This window comes from Silene latifolia, chromosome 7 (genome assembly GCF_048544455.1).
Source record: "Silene latifolia isolate original U9 population chromosome 7, ASM4854445v1, whole genome shotgun sequence".
Taxonomy (NCBI): domain Eukaryota; kingdom Viridiplantae; phylum Streptophyta; class Magnoliopsida; order Caryophyllales; family Caryophyllaceae; genus Silene; species Silene latifolia.
This window is the reverse complement of record NC_133532.1, coordinates 5,972,514-5,985,400: the sequence shown is the minus strand read 5'-3', so window position 1 is coordinate 5,985,400 and position 12,887 is coordinate 5,972,514. Positions and strand designations below refer to the sequence as shown.

General features: G+C 34.6%; 1 protein-coding gene across 2 annotated transcripts; it reads right to left on the bottom strand.

The window, feature by feature from the left end:
* Window positions 1-392: 392 nt before the first annotated feature.
* LOC141591507 (F-box/LRR-repeat protein At3g58900-like) lies at window positions 393-3,625 on the bottom strand. 2 transcript variants are annotated; one of them, XM_074411864.1, is made up of 5 exons: window positions 3,411-3,625; window positions 1,874-2,668; window positions 1,615-1,767; window positions 1,181-1,507; window positions 393-723 (listed from the first exon to the last, which is right to left on the bottom strand). In XM_074411864.1, the coding sequence occupies exons 1-5, from the start codon at window positions 3,501-3,503 to the stop codon at window positions 625-627; spliced, it is 1,467 nt and encodes a 488-aa protein (XP_074267965.1). In that variant the 5' UTR covers window positions 3,504-3,625; the 3' UTR covers window positions 393-624. The 2 variants fall into 2 exon arrangements, with proteins under 2 accessions (XP_074267965.1, XP_074267966.1); XM_074411865.1 differs by having other exon boundaries at window positions 393-705.
* Between the last annotated feature and the right edge of the window lie 9,262 nt (window positions 3,626-12,887).

The window sequence follows — 12,887 nt, the reverse complement described above, 5'->3', positions numbered from 1 at the left end:
CCTACTTCCTTGAACATTTGTCATTAACATTTAAAGCAGCAAAATAAATTTAAGTCTTTTAATTCTCTCTTTCCCATCTCTTACCTGGAGGATTTGAAAACAACTAAACAAGTCATCTATTCTATATGTATGATTAAAAGGTATCTATCTAAACTAGTACATTATAATTTGAACCACATTATTTTATAACCGTTCATCATGGACATAAAATCTGGTCGATAACAAAACCATTCCTATCAACAGGAAGAGGCTCTGAGCTTCGCGGGTCGGCAATGAGCAACTTAAATCAAATACGAGTAAGAAAGCAGAGCGTGCAACAGTTACTCATGATAAACACGAGAAACACCGTCAAGTGTCCACCATAGCTGAAAGTATCAGGAGGCAATACAAAATCACTAGAAAATTGCCTCAATAGATTTCCAAAACCGTGAAGTTATAAGTATACACTTGCATACAGCATACTAACCATTAGTTTAAATTTAAAAAGACGACAAGGAGAACAGACCAATCGCATTTTCATTGCACATCTTTCACAAGTTTAAAGAATTTTAATTTGCCTTGTAAGATCCATTTCCCTCAAACTCGACTTTCCTAACCAAAGATGTTCAAAAGATCATTGTCCGCTCATTCTGGCTCTGGCTCTGGCTCTGGCTCTGGCCCTGGCCCTGGCCCTGGCCCTGGCCCTGGCCCTGGCTCTGGCTCTGGCTCTGGCTCTGGCTCTGGCTGCAAAACAGAAAAAGGCATTTGAGATTGATTCAGAACAAACAATTTAGAGAAATGTAAGAGATGATATAACATACTAATTAAAGAATCATAAGACAGTAATGACAGCAATCTATTGCGTGACATATGCACAGTCCAAACTCCAGATTGAATATTGAATGAAAGGTAACATATGCACAGTCCAGATTGTAGCTATGAAAGTTAGGACTGCAATGAAAGTAAATGACAAATGTTGAAGGAAGTAGAGAAGGAGTGACAAATATTAAATATTAAATGACTTCAAGGAAGTAGAAACGACAATTTATTTAAGTCAGATTGTATCTTCTTATTAAGTCAGATTGTATCTTCTTAGATTGAATATTGAATGAAGGGTGACATATGCACACCTCCTTCCCTCGAACTCAACTTTCCTAACCTAAAATACGACATGCAATGAAAGTTAGGGATATTCGTTAACCTTGATTATTTCTAGACAACAATCTATTGAAGCCCTTGGAAGCATCAACAGCTCATTCCTAATCTTCTCCAGTTCCTCCGAATCCAATTTGCAGCTTGTAACAACGGTCATCTTCTTAAGTACACTCGCATTTCTAAGAAGATACCCGATGAGTAAACATGGCCACTCATGCCCACAATATTCAAGAACTTCGATCTCTTCGGCGTAACATGAAACAGGCATCAACCCAAACCCTATCTCCTCAGACGGTATCAACTCAAGCTCAGACTCAGACTCTGACTCTGACGCTGACAGGTAACAACTGTATCTGCTGTATCTGCAAGAGTCCTGCAAAAGAAATTCACGAATGAGAAAAAACTAAGAACGGTTTACAAAACACGTTTTATACACACTCATAAGAAATTAACATAGCGATTATTAGTTGTGATACTAACCATGTCAAATATGACAGTTTTGAGTTGAGGAGATGAAAGCAAGTTTGTCACATATTCACTCGATCCATAATCCCAGCGACTAAGCACTAATTTGGACAGGCAATGAAACACAGGCATCTGGATCTCTTCTTCGTCATTTAGGCTACGAAAAAGCTGTACCATAAAAGCTTATTTTTAATACAAACACTAAAAATTAGGTTGTAATAAGTGAATAATATGTGGAAAAAATAAATCATATATCTAGTAGTCTAGTACACACCTCTACCATGGCGTCTAACAAAACCAATTTTGTGGCTTTAGAGGCAGCGGCATTTAGGAGTTCTTGGTCAAAACCCCGAAAACCTAGAAAAATATCACATTCACTATACCTGTAATTGAAGGTTAGCTTGGCCTTCACAAAAGACCCCGAATCTTTCCACGACAGAACAACTTTTAGACCCCTATTGAACTTCCAATTCAGATATCCCAAATTAGGTGCATCAATCTCAAAGATACCATCCTTAAAGTAACACTCTTTCACTTTTAACATTTTGAGTTTCTCAGTTCGGTAAATAGCGTGACCAAACCTGTAACTAGAACAAGTACAACAAATGAGCGTCAGATTTTGAAGCATCCCACAGCAAGAAAACAATTGTTCCATTGAACTAAAATCACGGAATTTGATATATTCTAGATGAAGCTCTTGAACACTCTCTTGAAACCCGCTCCTAACCCATCGATTCAAATCTGAAATATCATAGTCGCCTAGACACACTAGAAGAAATTTCTTGATGGCTGGTGTTTGGTGCGATTCCAAAACCTTATCAACAAATTTCTTAAAGAGTTGAGTTGCTTCAATTATCTTATCCTCATCAGAGTCCGAATCATCAAAACAAGGCGTATCATCAAAAGAAAGACAACTCGTCATAGTAGACAGGTAGCGCCAACTTTTTGATAGAATACTTGTTCTGACAGCATCTCTTGTTGGCAAAAATGAAAGCATTTGACTAAGCACCTCATCAGGCAAAGCACTTATCCTATCCAAGGAATTCACGTGTTTATCCATCGACTCTCCCTAAAATGTAAGTGACCAAAGTTACAAACCCAGTTTCACAAATGAATTACACATCAATTGACAGCAGTCCAAAACGTAATGGACCAGTACAAACAAAACAACAAAAGAAGCAATCAAGGATTCAAGGTCAATACAAAAAAAAAAAAAATAAGCAATCAAGATTCAAAGATACGTCTAATAATTTCACTAACTTGAAATCCCCAAAATTAAATCCTAATTTCTCATTCATAAACCCTAATTTCCGCTAACAATTAAAATGATACTTACAATTAACAATTTCACAAATGAATTACACATCAATTGACAGCAGTCCAAAACGTAATCGAGCAGTACAAACAAAACAACAAAAGAAGCAATCAAGGATTCAAGGTCAATACAAAAAAAAAATAAGCAATCAAGATTCACAGATACGTCTAATAATTTCACTAACTTGAAATCCCAAAATTAAATCCTAATTTCTCATTCATAAACCCTAATTTCCACTAACAATTAAAATGATACTTATAATTAACAATTTCACAAATGAATTACACATCAATTGACAGCGGTCCAAAACGTAATGGAGCAGTACAAACAATACAACAAAAGAAGCAACCAAGGATTCAAGGTCAATACAAAAAAAATAAGCAATCAAGATTCACAGATACGTCTAATAATTTCACTAACTTGAAATCCCCCAAATTAAATCCTAATTTCCCATTCATAAACCCTAATTTCCGCTTACAATTAAAATGATACTTACAATTAACAATTCGGGCGACGTGGACGACGAATGACGATCTGCGCGGTGGTTAAGGGTGGACGGCGCGGTGGTTGACGGTGGTGATTTGTGCATGGTGACTGGTGAGTAGTCTATGGTGTGTACTGTGTAGTGGACTGGTGTATCGCAATGTAAGGCAGATAAATATGGAGTATGAGAGTATTGGATTGGTTTAGTCTCTACCCGGTTTGAGAAAGAATTGGTTTTGTGTTGTGTTTGGATACTTGGGCCTTGGTTTTTGTGACTTATTTTCAACCCATTTCACTTCAGTTCAACTCTATTGATTTATTTGGTTAAGTTATATATTGATTTAACTAGAACTTCATTCGATTCGATTGTCCACTAAATTCAGCATATTTCATTTCTACTTATCTTAAACTTATAGATTTTATTAATATTTTAATATTTATTTATTTATTATTGTTATTATCATAAAATTCTTATATCAATATTATTATTGTTATTAATTAATTAATCATCACAACAATTATTATTATTATAATGAATATTATGATTACTACAATAAATAATATCGATATTAATATAAATAATACAATTACTAATACTCTTATTAATATGAATATGAATATTAATTAATTATAATATTATTAATAACATTACTACTATTAATTTTAATAAACTAATATTATTATTAAAATATTACTATTATTACTTTTATTATAAATACGTTTTTTTTTTTCAAATACGAACTTTATTTTTTCACATATATTTTTTCTTAAACATTCCATTTATTATCCTTTTTTACCTATAACCCAACCAAATAAACTCTTAAATCATCATTTTTCCTAAGACTTGTTCTAATTGCTTAAATGACTCAAAAGATTGATTCCAATTTTATTTCAAAATTTATTTGTTTGTTAAAGAAAATTAGGATTTTCCAACTTTTATATATTTAATTAACTAAATTAGGATTGATGGTGGTTCTTGGTGGTTATCGAATCACTCAAATTAGTATGATACTTGCACAAGCTATGCTTTGAACAACAAATTGGTGCTCCAAAATTCCATCTAATTAGGATAGAAGGTGGTTTGTGGTGGCTACCTTAACACTCAAATTAGTATCATTATTAGTATATATATTATTATTATTAGTAATCTTCTTCTTCTTCTTATAATAATAATAGTAGTAGTAGTAGTAATAGTAGTACTAATAATAGTAGTAATAATTGTAATATAATAATAGTAATAATTGTAATATAATAATACTCCCTCCATTCAACAATTATCACCCCACTTCAATATAATATATCTCACATATAATGGAGAAATGGGGTGATAATTGTTGAATGGAGGGAGTAGTAATAATATTAATGTAATAGTATTATTGATAATAATAATAATAATAATAATAATAATTATTATTATTATTATTATTATTATTATTATTATTATTATTATTATTATTATTATTATTTTGGTGTAGTTCAGCTCCAATCAGTTTTAGTTAAGTCCAGCTTCATTCAGTTAAGTTCAGCTTCATTCAGTTCAGTTCAGTTAAGTTCAACTCTAAAAAGCCAGAAAGAACACAGTCTTATTGGCAAGTTTTTGTGTCTTAGACTCCGTTTTTTCTGACTTTGTGGAGCCGAACTAAATTAAGCTGAATTGAATGAAGCTAAGTTGAACTGAACTGAATGAAGCTAAACTTAACTGAACTAAACTGAATAGAACTGAACTAAGCTGATGGGAGCTAAACTAGTAGAAAACATGTTACATTTTTCTTTAATATCTTCAATTAAATATGTATACGTCAAGTATAAATATTGGTCATGACTAACTAAAAATTACTTTTAGTTAAATATTTTATATGTTATCTTTTAAATACTTTGAAGTTAAAACCTCAAAAAATAAAATTTGAGAAAGTTCAACATATTTTATTTACAGGTTGTACTCTCTTAAACATCATTATATATAGTTGTTGTTTAAAAAACAAAAGGTGTAAATTTCTTGTAGATATATTTGACACATAGCACATGCAAGACATAATCAAAATATTTGAATAAGTTGAGTTTGGATATTTTATAAAAAGAATTTTACACCTTACTAATATAATAACAATCATAAATATCTCATATAATGTGGTATAAGCTAAGTGTCGTAACCAACAAAATACACTACAATATTTTGGTCAATTAATCATGTATAAAATATAGACTCATCATTTTCTATGTACCCCGACAATCAAAATATTTCTTAGATATATACTCCACATAACTGAAATATCAAATCTAAACATGATGAATAATTTTATAAAATAATAAATTGAACTTCTTCCTCCACATGTTGTCACGCCACAAATTAGTGAGAAACATACTCGTTCAAACAAAATATGCACATCTATAAAATATAATTAAAATGTTACCCTAAAATGACAAATAAACGCCACCTAGATTAAAACTAGGTCTGTGACCCGTGAAATTCACGGGTTTATCTGTTTTAATTTTGATATTTTTATCGTATTGTTAATATTTGTTCGAGCAATTAGTTGTTGATCCATTTAAAAATATACAATCTTGAAATACATAAAAATTAGTTAGTTAGTACCTTATTTTTTTGACAACTTTGGTTTATTTTTTTAAATCAAATCCTGCAAGTACCAATGTGGTAGCTACTAATTTTGAGAAACTTGACAACGGAGCAATGACAAAGATGACTCATTATATACGTGTGTTTTTGTCCGCAATATAATAAAGTGTGTTTTTTAAATATTAAAAGTTGAAACCATCCGTATATAATAAATTCGGTATGGAAAAATCTTCAATGACGCCTTATAAGGTTGTAAACTCAATACCTTAGTATAGTCATCTCCAAATTATTTCCAAACCTCTCCATCAACCCTCCCATAGAAATATCTTTGAAGTCTTATCACCACGTACATGCTTCAAATATTATTTACATCCGAAAAACATTTATTATATCGATAGAAAAATATTATATACGATTCAACGGTATGGTCGGTATCTACTCCATGTATTACGAATTAAATTTTCATTTCAATTGCTCAATAATCTAAAAAACTATATTCCCTAATTTCGAATTTCAAAAGGTTCCTTATTACTATTTCAAGAATTTGATCCATCTCTTGTTATACTTATGTCCACGATCCTATATAAAAATAAAAATAGTATTAATGACTATAAAATAATCTATTCCAGTTTTGAAAAAAAAAAACACATAAACTTAAAAATATACGGATTAGAATTTAGAAACCATACTATTTAATATTTATCTGAAGATTCACTTTCACTTCCTTTTAGTACGCTTCCTTTTAGTACATGCCTTGATAATAGTTCATATGAAATGAAAAAGAAAAATATATGTTAGAGATGATTATACTTATGAATACAAAAATACAAATTCAAATAGGTTGATCGGGAAAGCATAATAGTAAAATTACACAACAATATACGCTTAATAACAAATTTAAAGAAATATTATAAGATTTCTATTTTGATATTAACAATCATCTTATAACGGTTAAAAAAGCATAAACCACTTAAAAAAGTAAAGTAATTTTATAGAAAAACAATCAAACCATGGGAGTTGGAAAAAGCTTAAATTGGAAGAGGAATTGACATAATTAAAATGATTAATTATTGTCATGATGGTTCAAAAAGTAAATTGTGAAACTTTAAAGATTTTTCATTCAATTATTTGTAATTATTTATTTACCATTAATTATGAGAGTAATTTTGTTTTTAGGAAATTATGAGAGTAAGTTTTATGTAGTATTACAGTTTTGACAAAAAACTCATAAACTTAAAAACATGTGGACTAAATTGAGTGTGAATGGGCAAATTGTTCATCAAATGCATTCCTAAGAGCATGTACTATAGAGAGGGGCTTTTGATCCTCTTAATTTTCTTCTCCCCTTCTATTTTCTTGACACTTCGTTCACTTTTTAACCACCTCATTTTTCACGATCTTCATCCTCTTCCTCTATATTTTTCTTATATTTTTCCACAATAGAGGGAAAAGCTTCCTCTTCCTCTTATATTAATCACTACACTCTAAACTTCAATTTTTTTAAAAAATATAAGAAAATAATATATACCTATATTGATTGGTTGAATATCACAAGGGCCAAGACACAACTTCCTCTGAAATTAGAGGAAGTCCTCTTTATCCTCTTACTAAGAGAATCATTTACATTAGTTCCACAATAGTAAGGACCTCTATTGGGCTAAGAGGAGGCACAATCCTCTCTATTGTACATGCTCTAAAATAGAAATGACAACAAATGACCGACACCCTAAAATGGAAAAGGATAACAAATGACCGGGACAAAGGGAGTAGAATTTAGAAATCATACTATTTAATATTTACCTAAAGGTTCACTTTCGCTTCTTTTTATTACATGCCTTGATAATAGTTCATATAAAATGAAAAAGAAAAATGTATGTTAGAAATTATTATACTCGTGAATACAAAAATGCAAATTCAAAATAGGTTGATCAGGAAAGTATAATACTAAAATTAAACCACAATATACGTTTAATAACAAATTACAAGAAATATTATAAGACTTCTATTTTGATATCAACAATCATCCATTACTTATCAGTTTCTACCTTACGTTTTTTTACCATTAATTTACCTCAGTTTCGCACCTTTTGTATTTCTTCCCTCTTCAGTGTCTACCCACGTGATGGTTTGACTTATATGCATTCACATACGTTTCATGGTGCTTTAAAGTTATATAAAAAATACATTGACCAAAAGATAAAACATTAACCTGACAAAAACTTGACAAATGAATCAAAACATTGTCACTTCTAAATCACTTCAATTAAACCAACTGGAAAACATGAATTCAAATATAAAGCAAACGATTCATAAAATCAACAACATAACAAATTAAAATATACTTTATTGGACACAGCAACAACAACAACAAACACAGCAACAACAGTACTCAACAATAATACTCAATATAATCAAATAAATAAATTAAATCATAAAATACAATCCACAACTTAGAAACTCATGACAAATGGACATATTTTAAATAAATAAAGTGAATAGAACTGATTATAGGTATTGTAGGTTTTACACAACCATAAATTCCCATATTTTAATTTAATTTTTAATTTATTTTGTGGTATTATTATATTAGTTAATTGATTGCCGATGACCTAAAGAGATGAATTTAATAGGACAAAATGTTAATGAAAATTAGGGGTGTTGAGTAATATAAGGAGTTTTAATAAAATTGTTAACATATTATATTATAAACTTTAATTTCAGTCACTACACAACCCTGGAATCCTCGAAAAACCGTGTATTATACAATTTAATTTCAGCCGTTCGAGGTCATTTCAGGAGTTAACTTATTCCATTTAAGCCTCGGTTAACGAGTATTAATACATTTTCATGATTATCCGAGGTTCGGCGAATGCTGGTTTATGGCATACCGGCAGCCACAAATGTCTTCCAATGCTACTCAATTTTTGCGTGGCCGCTTTATCTGACCCGAGGAACTTTCTGCGTGATTTCCGGGGAATTTTGTTTCGGCACCCTGAAATCCCGAAAAATCGTTTATTATACACTTCAATTTGAGCCGTTCGGAAGGTCGTACCGGACCCTGTATCTTTTTCTCCCGGTTTTTTATCACGCGTCCGAGGTCATTTCAGGAGTTAACCTATTCCATTTCAGCCTCGAATAACGAGTATTAATACATTTTTCACGATTATCCGAGGTTCGACGAATGCTGGTTTATGGCATACTGGCACCCCCAAATGTCTTCTGTTGCTACTCAAATTTTGTGTGACCGCTTTATCTGACCCGAGGAACTTTCTGCGCGATTTTTGGAGAATTTTGATTCGGGATCCAGTAATCCCGAAAAACCGTCTATTTATATACACTTAAATTTCAGCCGTTCGGAAGGTCGTACCGGACACTGTTTCTTTTTCTCCCGGTTTTTTATCACGCGTCCAAGCTCATTTCAGGAGTTAACCTATTCGATTTCAGCCTCAGATAACGAGTATTAATACATTTTTCACGATTATCCGAGGTTCGACGAATGCTGGTTTATGGCATACCGGCACCCCCAAATGTCTTCCGTTGCTACTCAAATTTTGTGTTGCCGCTTTATCTGACCCGAGGAACTTTTTGTGCAATTTCCGGAGAATTTTGTTCTGGCACCCTGGAATCCCGAAAAACCGTGTATTATACACTTCAATTTGAGCCGTTCGGAAGGTCGTTCCAGACCCCGTTTATTTTTCTCCCGGCTTTTTCATCACGCGTCCCAGGTTATTTCAGGAGTTAACCTATTCCATTTCAGCCTCGGATAACGAGTATTAATACATTTTTCACAATTATCCGAGTTTCGACGAATGCTGGTTTATGGCATACCGGCACCCCCAAATGTCTTCCGTTGCAACTCAAATTTTGCGAGGCCGCTTTATCTTACCCGAGGAACTTTCTGCGCGATTTCCGGAGAATTTTGATCCGGCACCCTGGAATCCTCGAAAAACCGTGTACTATGCACTTTAATTTCAGCCGTTCGGAAGGTCGTACCGGACCCTGTTTCTTTTTAGCCCGGTTTTATTATGAATTTCAATTTGAGCCATTCGGAAGGTCGTACCGGACCCTGATTCTTTTTCTCTCGGTTTTTTTATCACGCATTCCAGGTCAATTTAGAAGTTAGCCTTTCCATTTCAGCCTCGGATAACGAGTATTAATACATTTTTCACGATTATCCGAGGTTCGACGAATGTTGGTTATGGCATACCGTTACCCCCAAATGTCTTCCGTTGATGGTCAAATTTTGCGTGGCCGCTTTATCTGACCTGAGTAACTTTCTGCGTGATTTTCGGAGAATTTTGTTCCGGCACCCCGGAATCCCGAAAAACCGTGTATTATATACACTTCAATTTTAGCCGTTCGGAAGGTCGTACCAGACCCTGTTTTTTTTTCTCCCGGTTTTTTTATCACACGTCCGAGGTCATTTCAGGAGTTAGCCTATTCCATTTCGGCGTCGGATAACGAGTATTAATACATTTTTCACGATTATCCGAGGTTCGACGAACCCTGGTTTATGGCATACCGGCACCCTCAAATGTCTTCCGTTGCTATCAAATTTTCCGTGGCCGCTTTATCTGACCCTAGGAACTTTCTGCGTGATTTCCGGAGAATTTTTTTCCGGCACCCTGTAATCCCGAAAAACCGTGTATTATAAACTTCAATTTGAGCCGTTCGGAAGGTCGTACTCGAACCTGTTTCTTTTTCTCTCGGTTTTTTTTATCACGCGTCCGAGGTCATTTCTGGAGTTAACCTATTCCATTTCAACATCGAATAGCGAGTATTAATAATATTTTCACTATTATCCGAGGTTCGACGAATGCTGGTTTATGGCATACCGACACCCCCAAATGTCTTTCGTTGCTACTCAAATTTTGCGTGGCCGCTTTATGTGACCCGAGGAACTTTCTGCGCGATTTCTGGAGAATTTTGATCCGAGATCCTGTAATCCCGAAAAACCGTGTATTTATATACACTTCAATTTCAGCCGTTTGGAAGGTCGTACCAGAACCTGTTTCTTTTTCTCCCGGTTTTTTTATCACGCGTCCGAACTCGTTTCAGGAGTTAACCTATTCCATTTCAGCCTCGGATAACGAGTATTAATACATTTTCACGATTATTCGAGTTTCGACGAATGCTGGTTTATGGCATACCGGCACCCCCAAATGTCATCCAATGCTACTCAAATTTTGGGTGGCCGCTTTATCTGACCTGAAGAAATTTCTGTGCGATTTCCGAAAATTTTTGCTGTGGCACCCGGGAATCTCGAAAAACAGTGTATTATACACTTCAATTTGAGCCGTTCGGAAGGTCATACCGACCCTGTTTCTTTTTCTCCCGGGTTTTGTATCACGCGTCCGAGGTCATTTCATTAGTTAACCTATTCCATTTCAGCCTCGGATAACGAGTATTAATACATTTTTCACAATTATCCGAGTTTCGACGAATGCTGGTTTGTGGCATACCGGCACCCCCAAATATCTTGCGTTGCTACTCAAATTTTACGTGGCCGCTTTATCTGGCCCGAGGAACTTTCTGTGCGATATCCGGAGAATTTTGTTTCGGGCCCTGCAATCCCGAAAAACTGTGTACTATACACTTTAATTTGAGCCGTTCGGAAGGTCGTACCAGACCCTGTTTCTTTTTCTCCCAGTTTTTTTATCACGCGTTCGAGGTTATTTCAGGAGTTAACTTATTCCATTTAAGCCTCGGTTAACGAGTATTAATACATTTTCACGATTATCCGAGGTTCGACGAATGCTGGTTTATGGCATACAGGCACCCCCAAATGTCTTCCAATGCTACTCAAACTTTGCGTGGCCGCTTTATCTGACCCGAGGAACTTTCTGCATGATTTCCGGAGAATGTTGTTCCGGCACCCTGAAATCCCGAAAAACCGTGTATTATACACTTCAATTTGAGCCGTTCGGAAGGTCGTACCGGACCCTGTTTCTTTTTCTCCCGGTTTTTTTTTATCACGCGTCCGAGGTCATTTCAGGAGTTATCCTGTTCAATTTCAGCCTTGGATAACGAGTATTAATACATTTTTCACGATTATCCGAGTTTCGACGAATGCTGGTTTATGGCATACCGGCACCCCTAAATGTCTTCCGTTGCAACTCAAATTTTGCGTGGCCGCTTTATCTAACCCGATTAACTTTCTGCGCGATTTCCGGAGAATTTTGATCCGGCACCCTGGAATCCTCGAAAAACCGTGTATTATACACTTTAATTTCAGCCGTTCGGAAGGTCGTACCGGACCCTGTTTCTTTTTAGCCCGGTTTTATTATAAACTTCAATTTGAGCCATTCGGAAGGTCGTACCGGACCCTGTTTCTTTTTCTCCCGGTTTTTTTATCACGCATTCCAGGTCAATTTAGAAGTTAGCCTATTCCATTTCAGCCTCGGATAACGAGTATTAATACATTTTTCACGATTAACCGAGGTTCGACGAATGTTGGTTTATGGCATACCGTTACCCCCAAATGTCTTCCGTTGATGGTCAAATTTTGCGTGGCCGCTTTATCTGACCCGAGTAACTTTCTGCGTGATTTTCGGAGAATTTTGTTCCGGCACCCTGGAATCCCGAAAAACCGTGTATTAAACACTTCAATTTGAGTCGTTCGGAAGGTCATACCAGACCCTGTTTCTTTATCTCCCGGTTTTTTATCACGCGTCCAAGGTCATTTCAGGAGTTAACCTATTCCATTTCAGCCTCGGATAACGAGTATTAATACATTTTCACGATTATCCGAGTTTCGATGAATACTGGTTTATGGCATACCGGCACCCCCAAATGTCTTCCGTTGCAACTCAAACCTTGTGTGGCCCTTTAATCTGCCCCGAGGAACTTTCTGCACGATTTCTGGAGAATTTTGATCCGGCAGCCTGGAATCCCGAAAAACCGTGTATTATACAC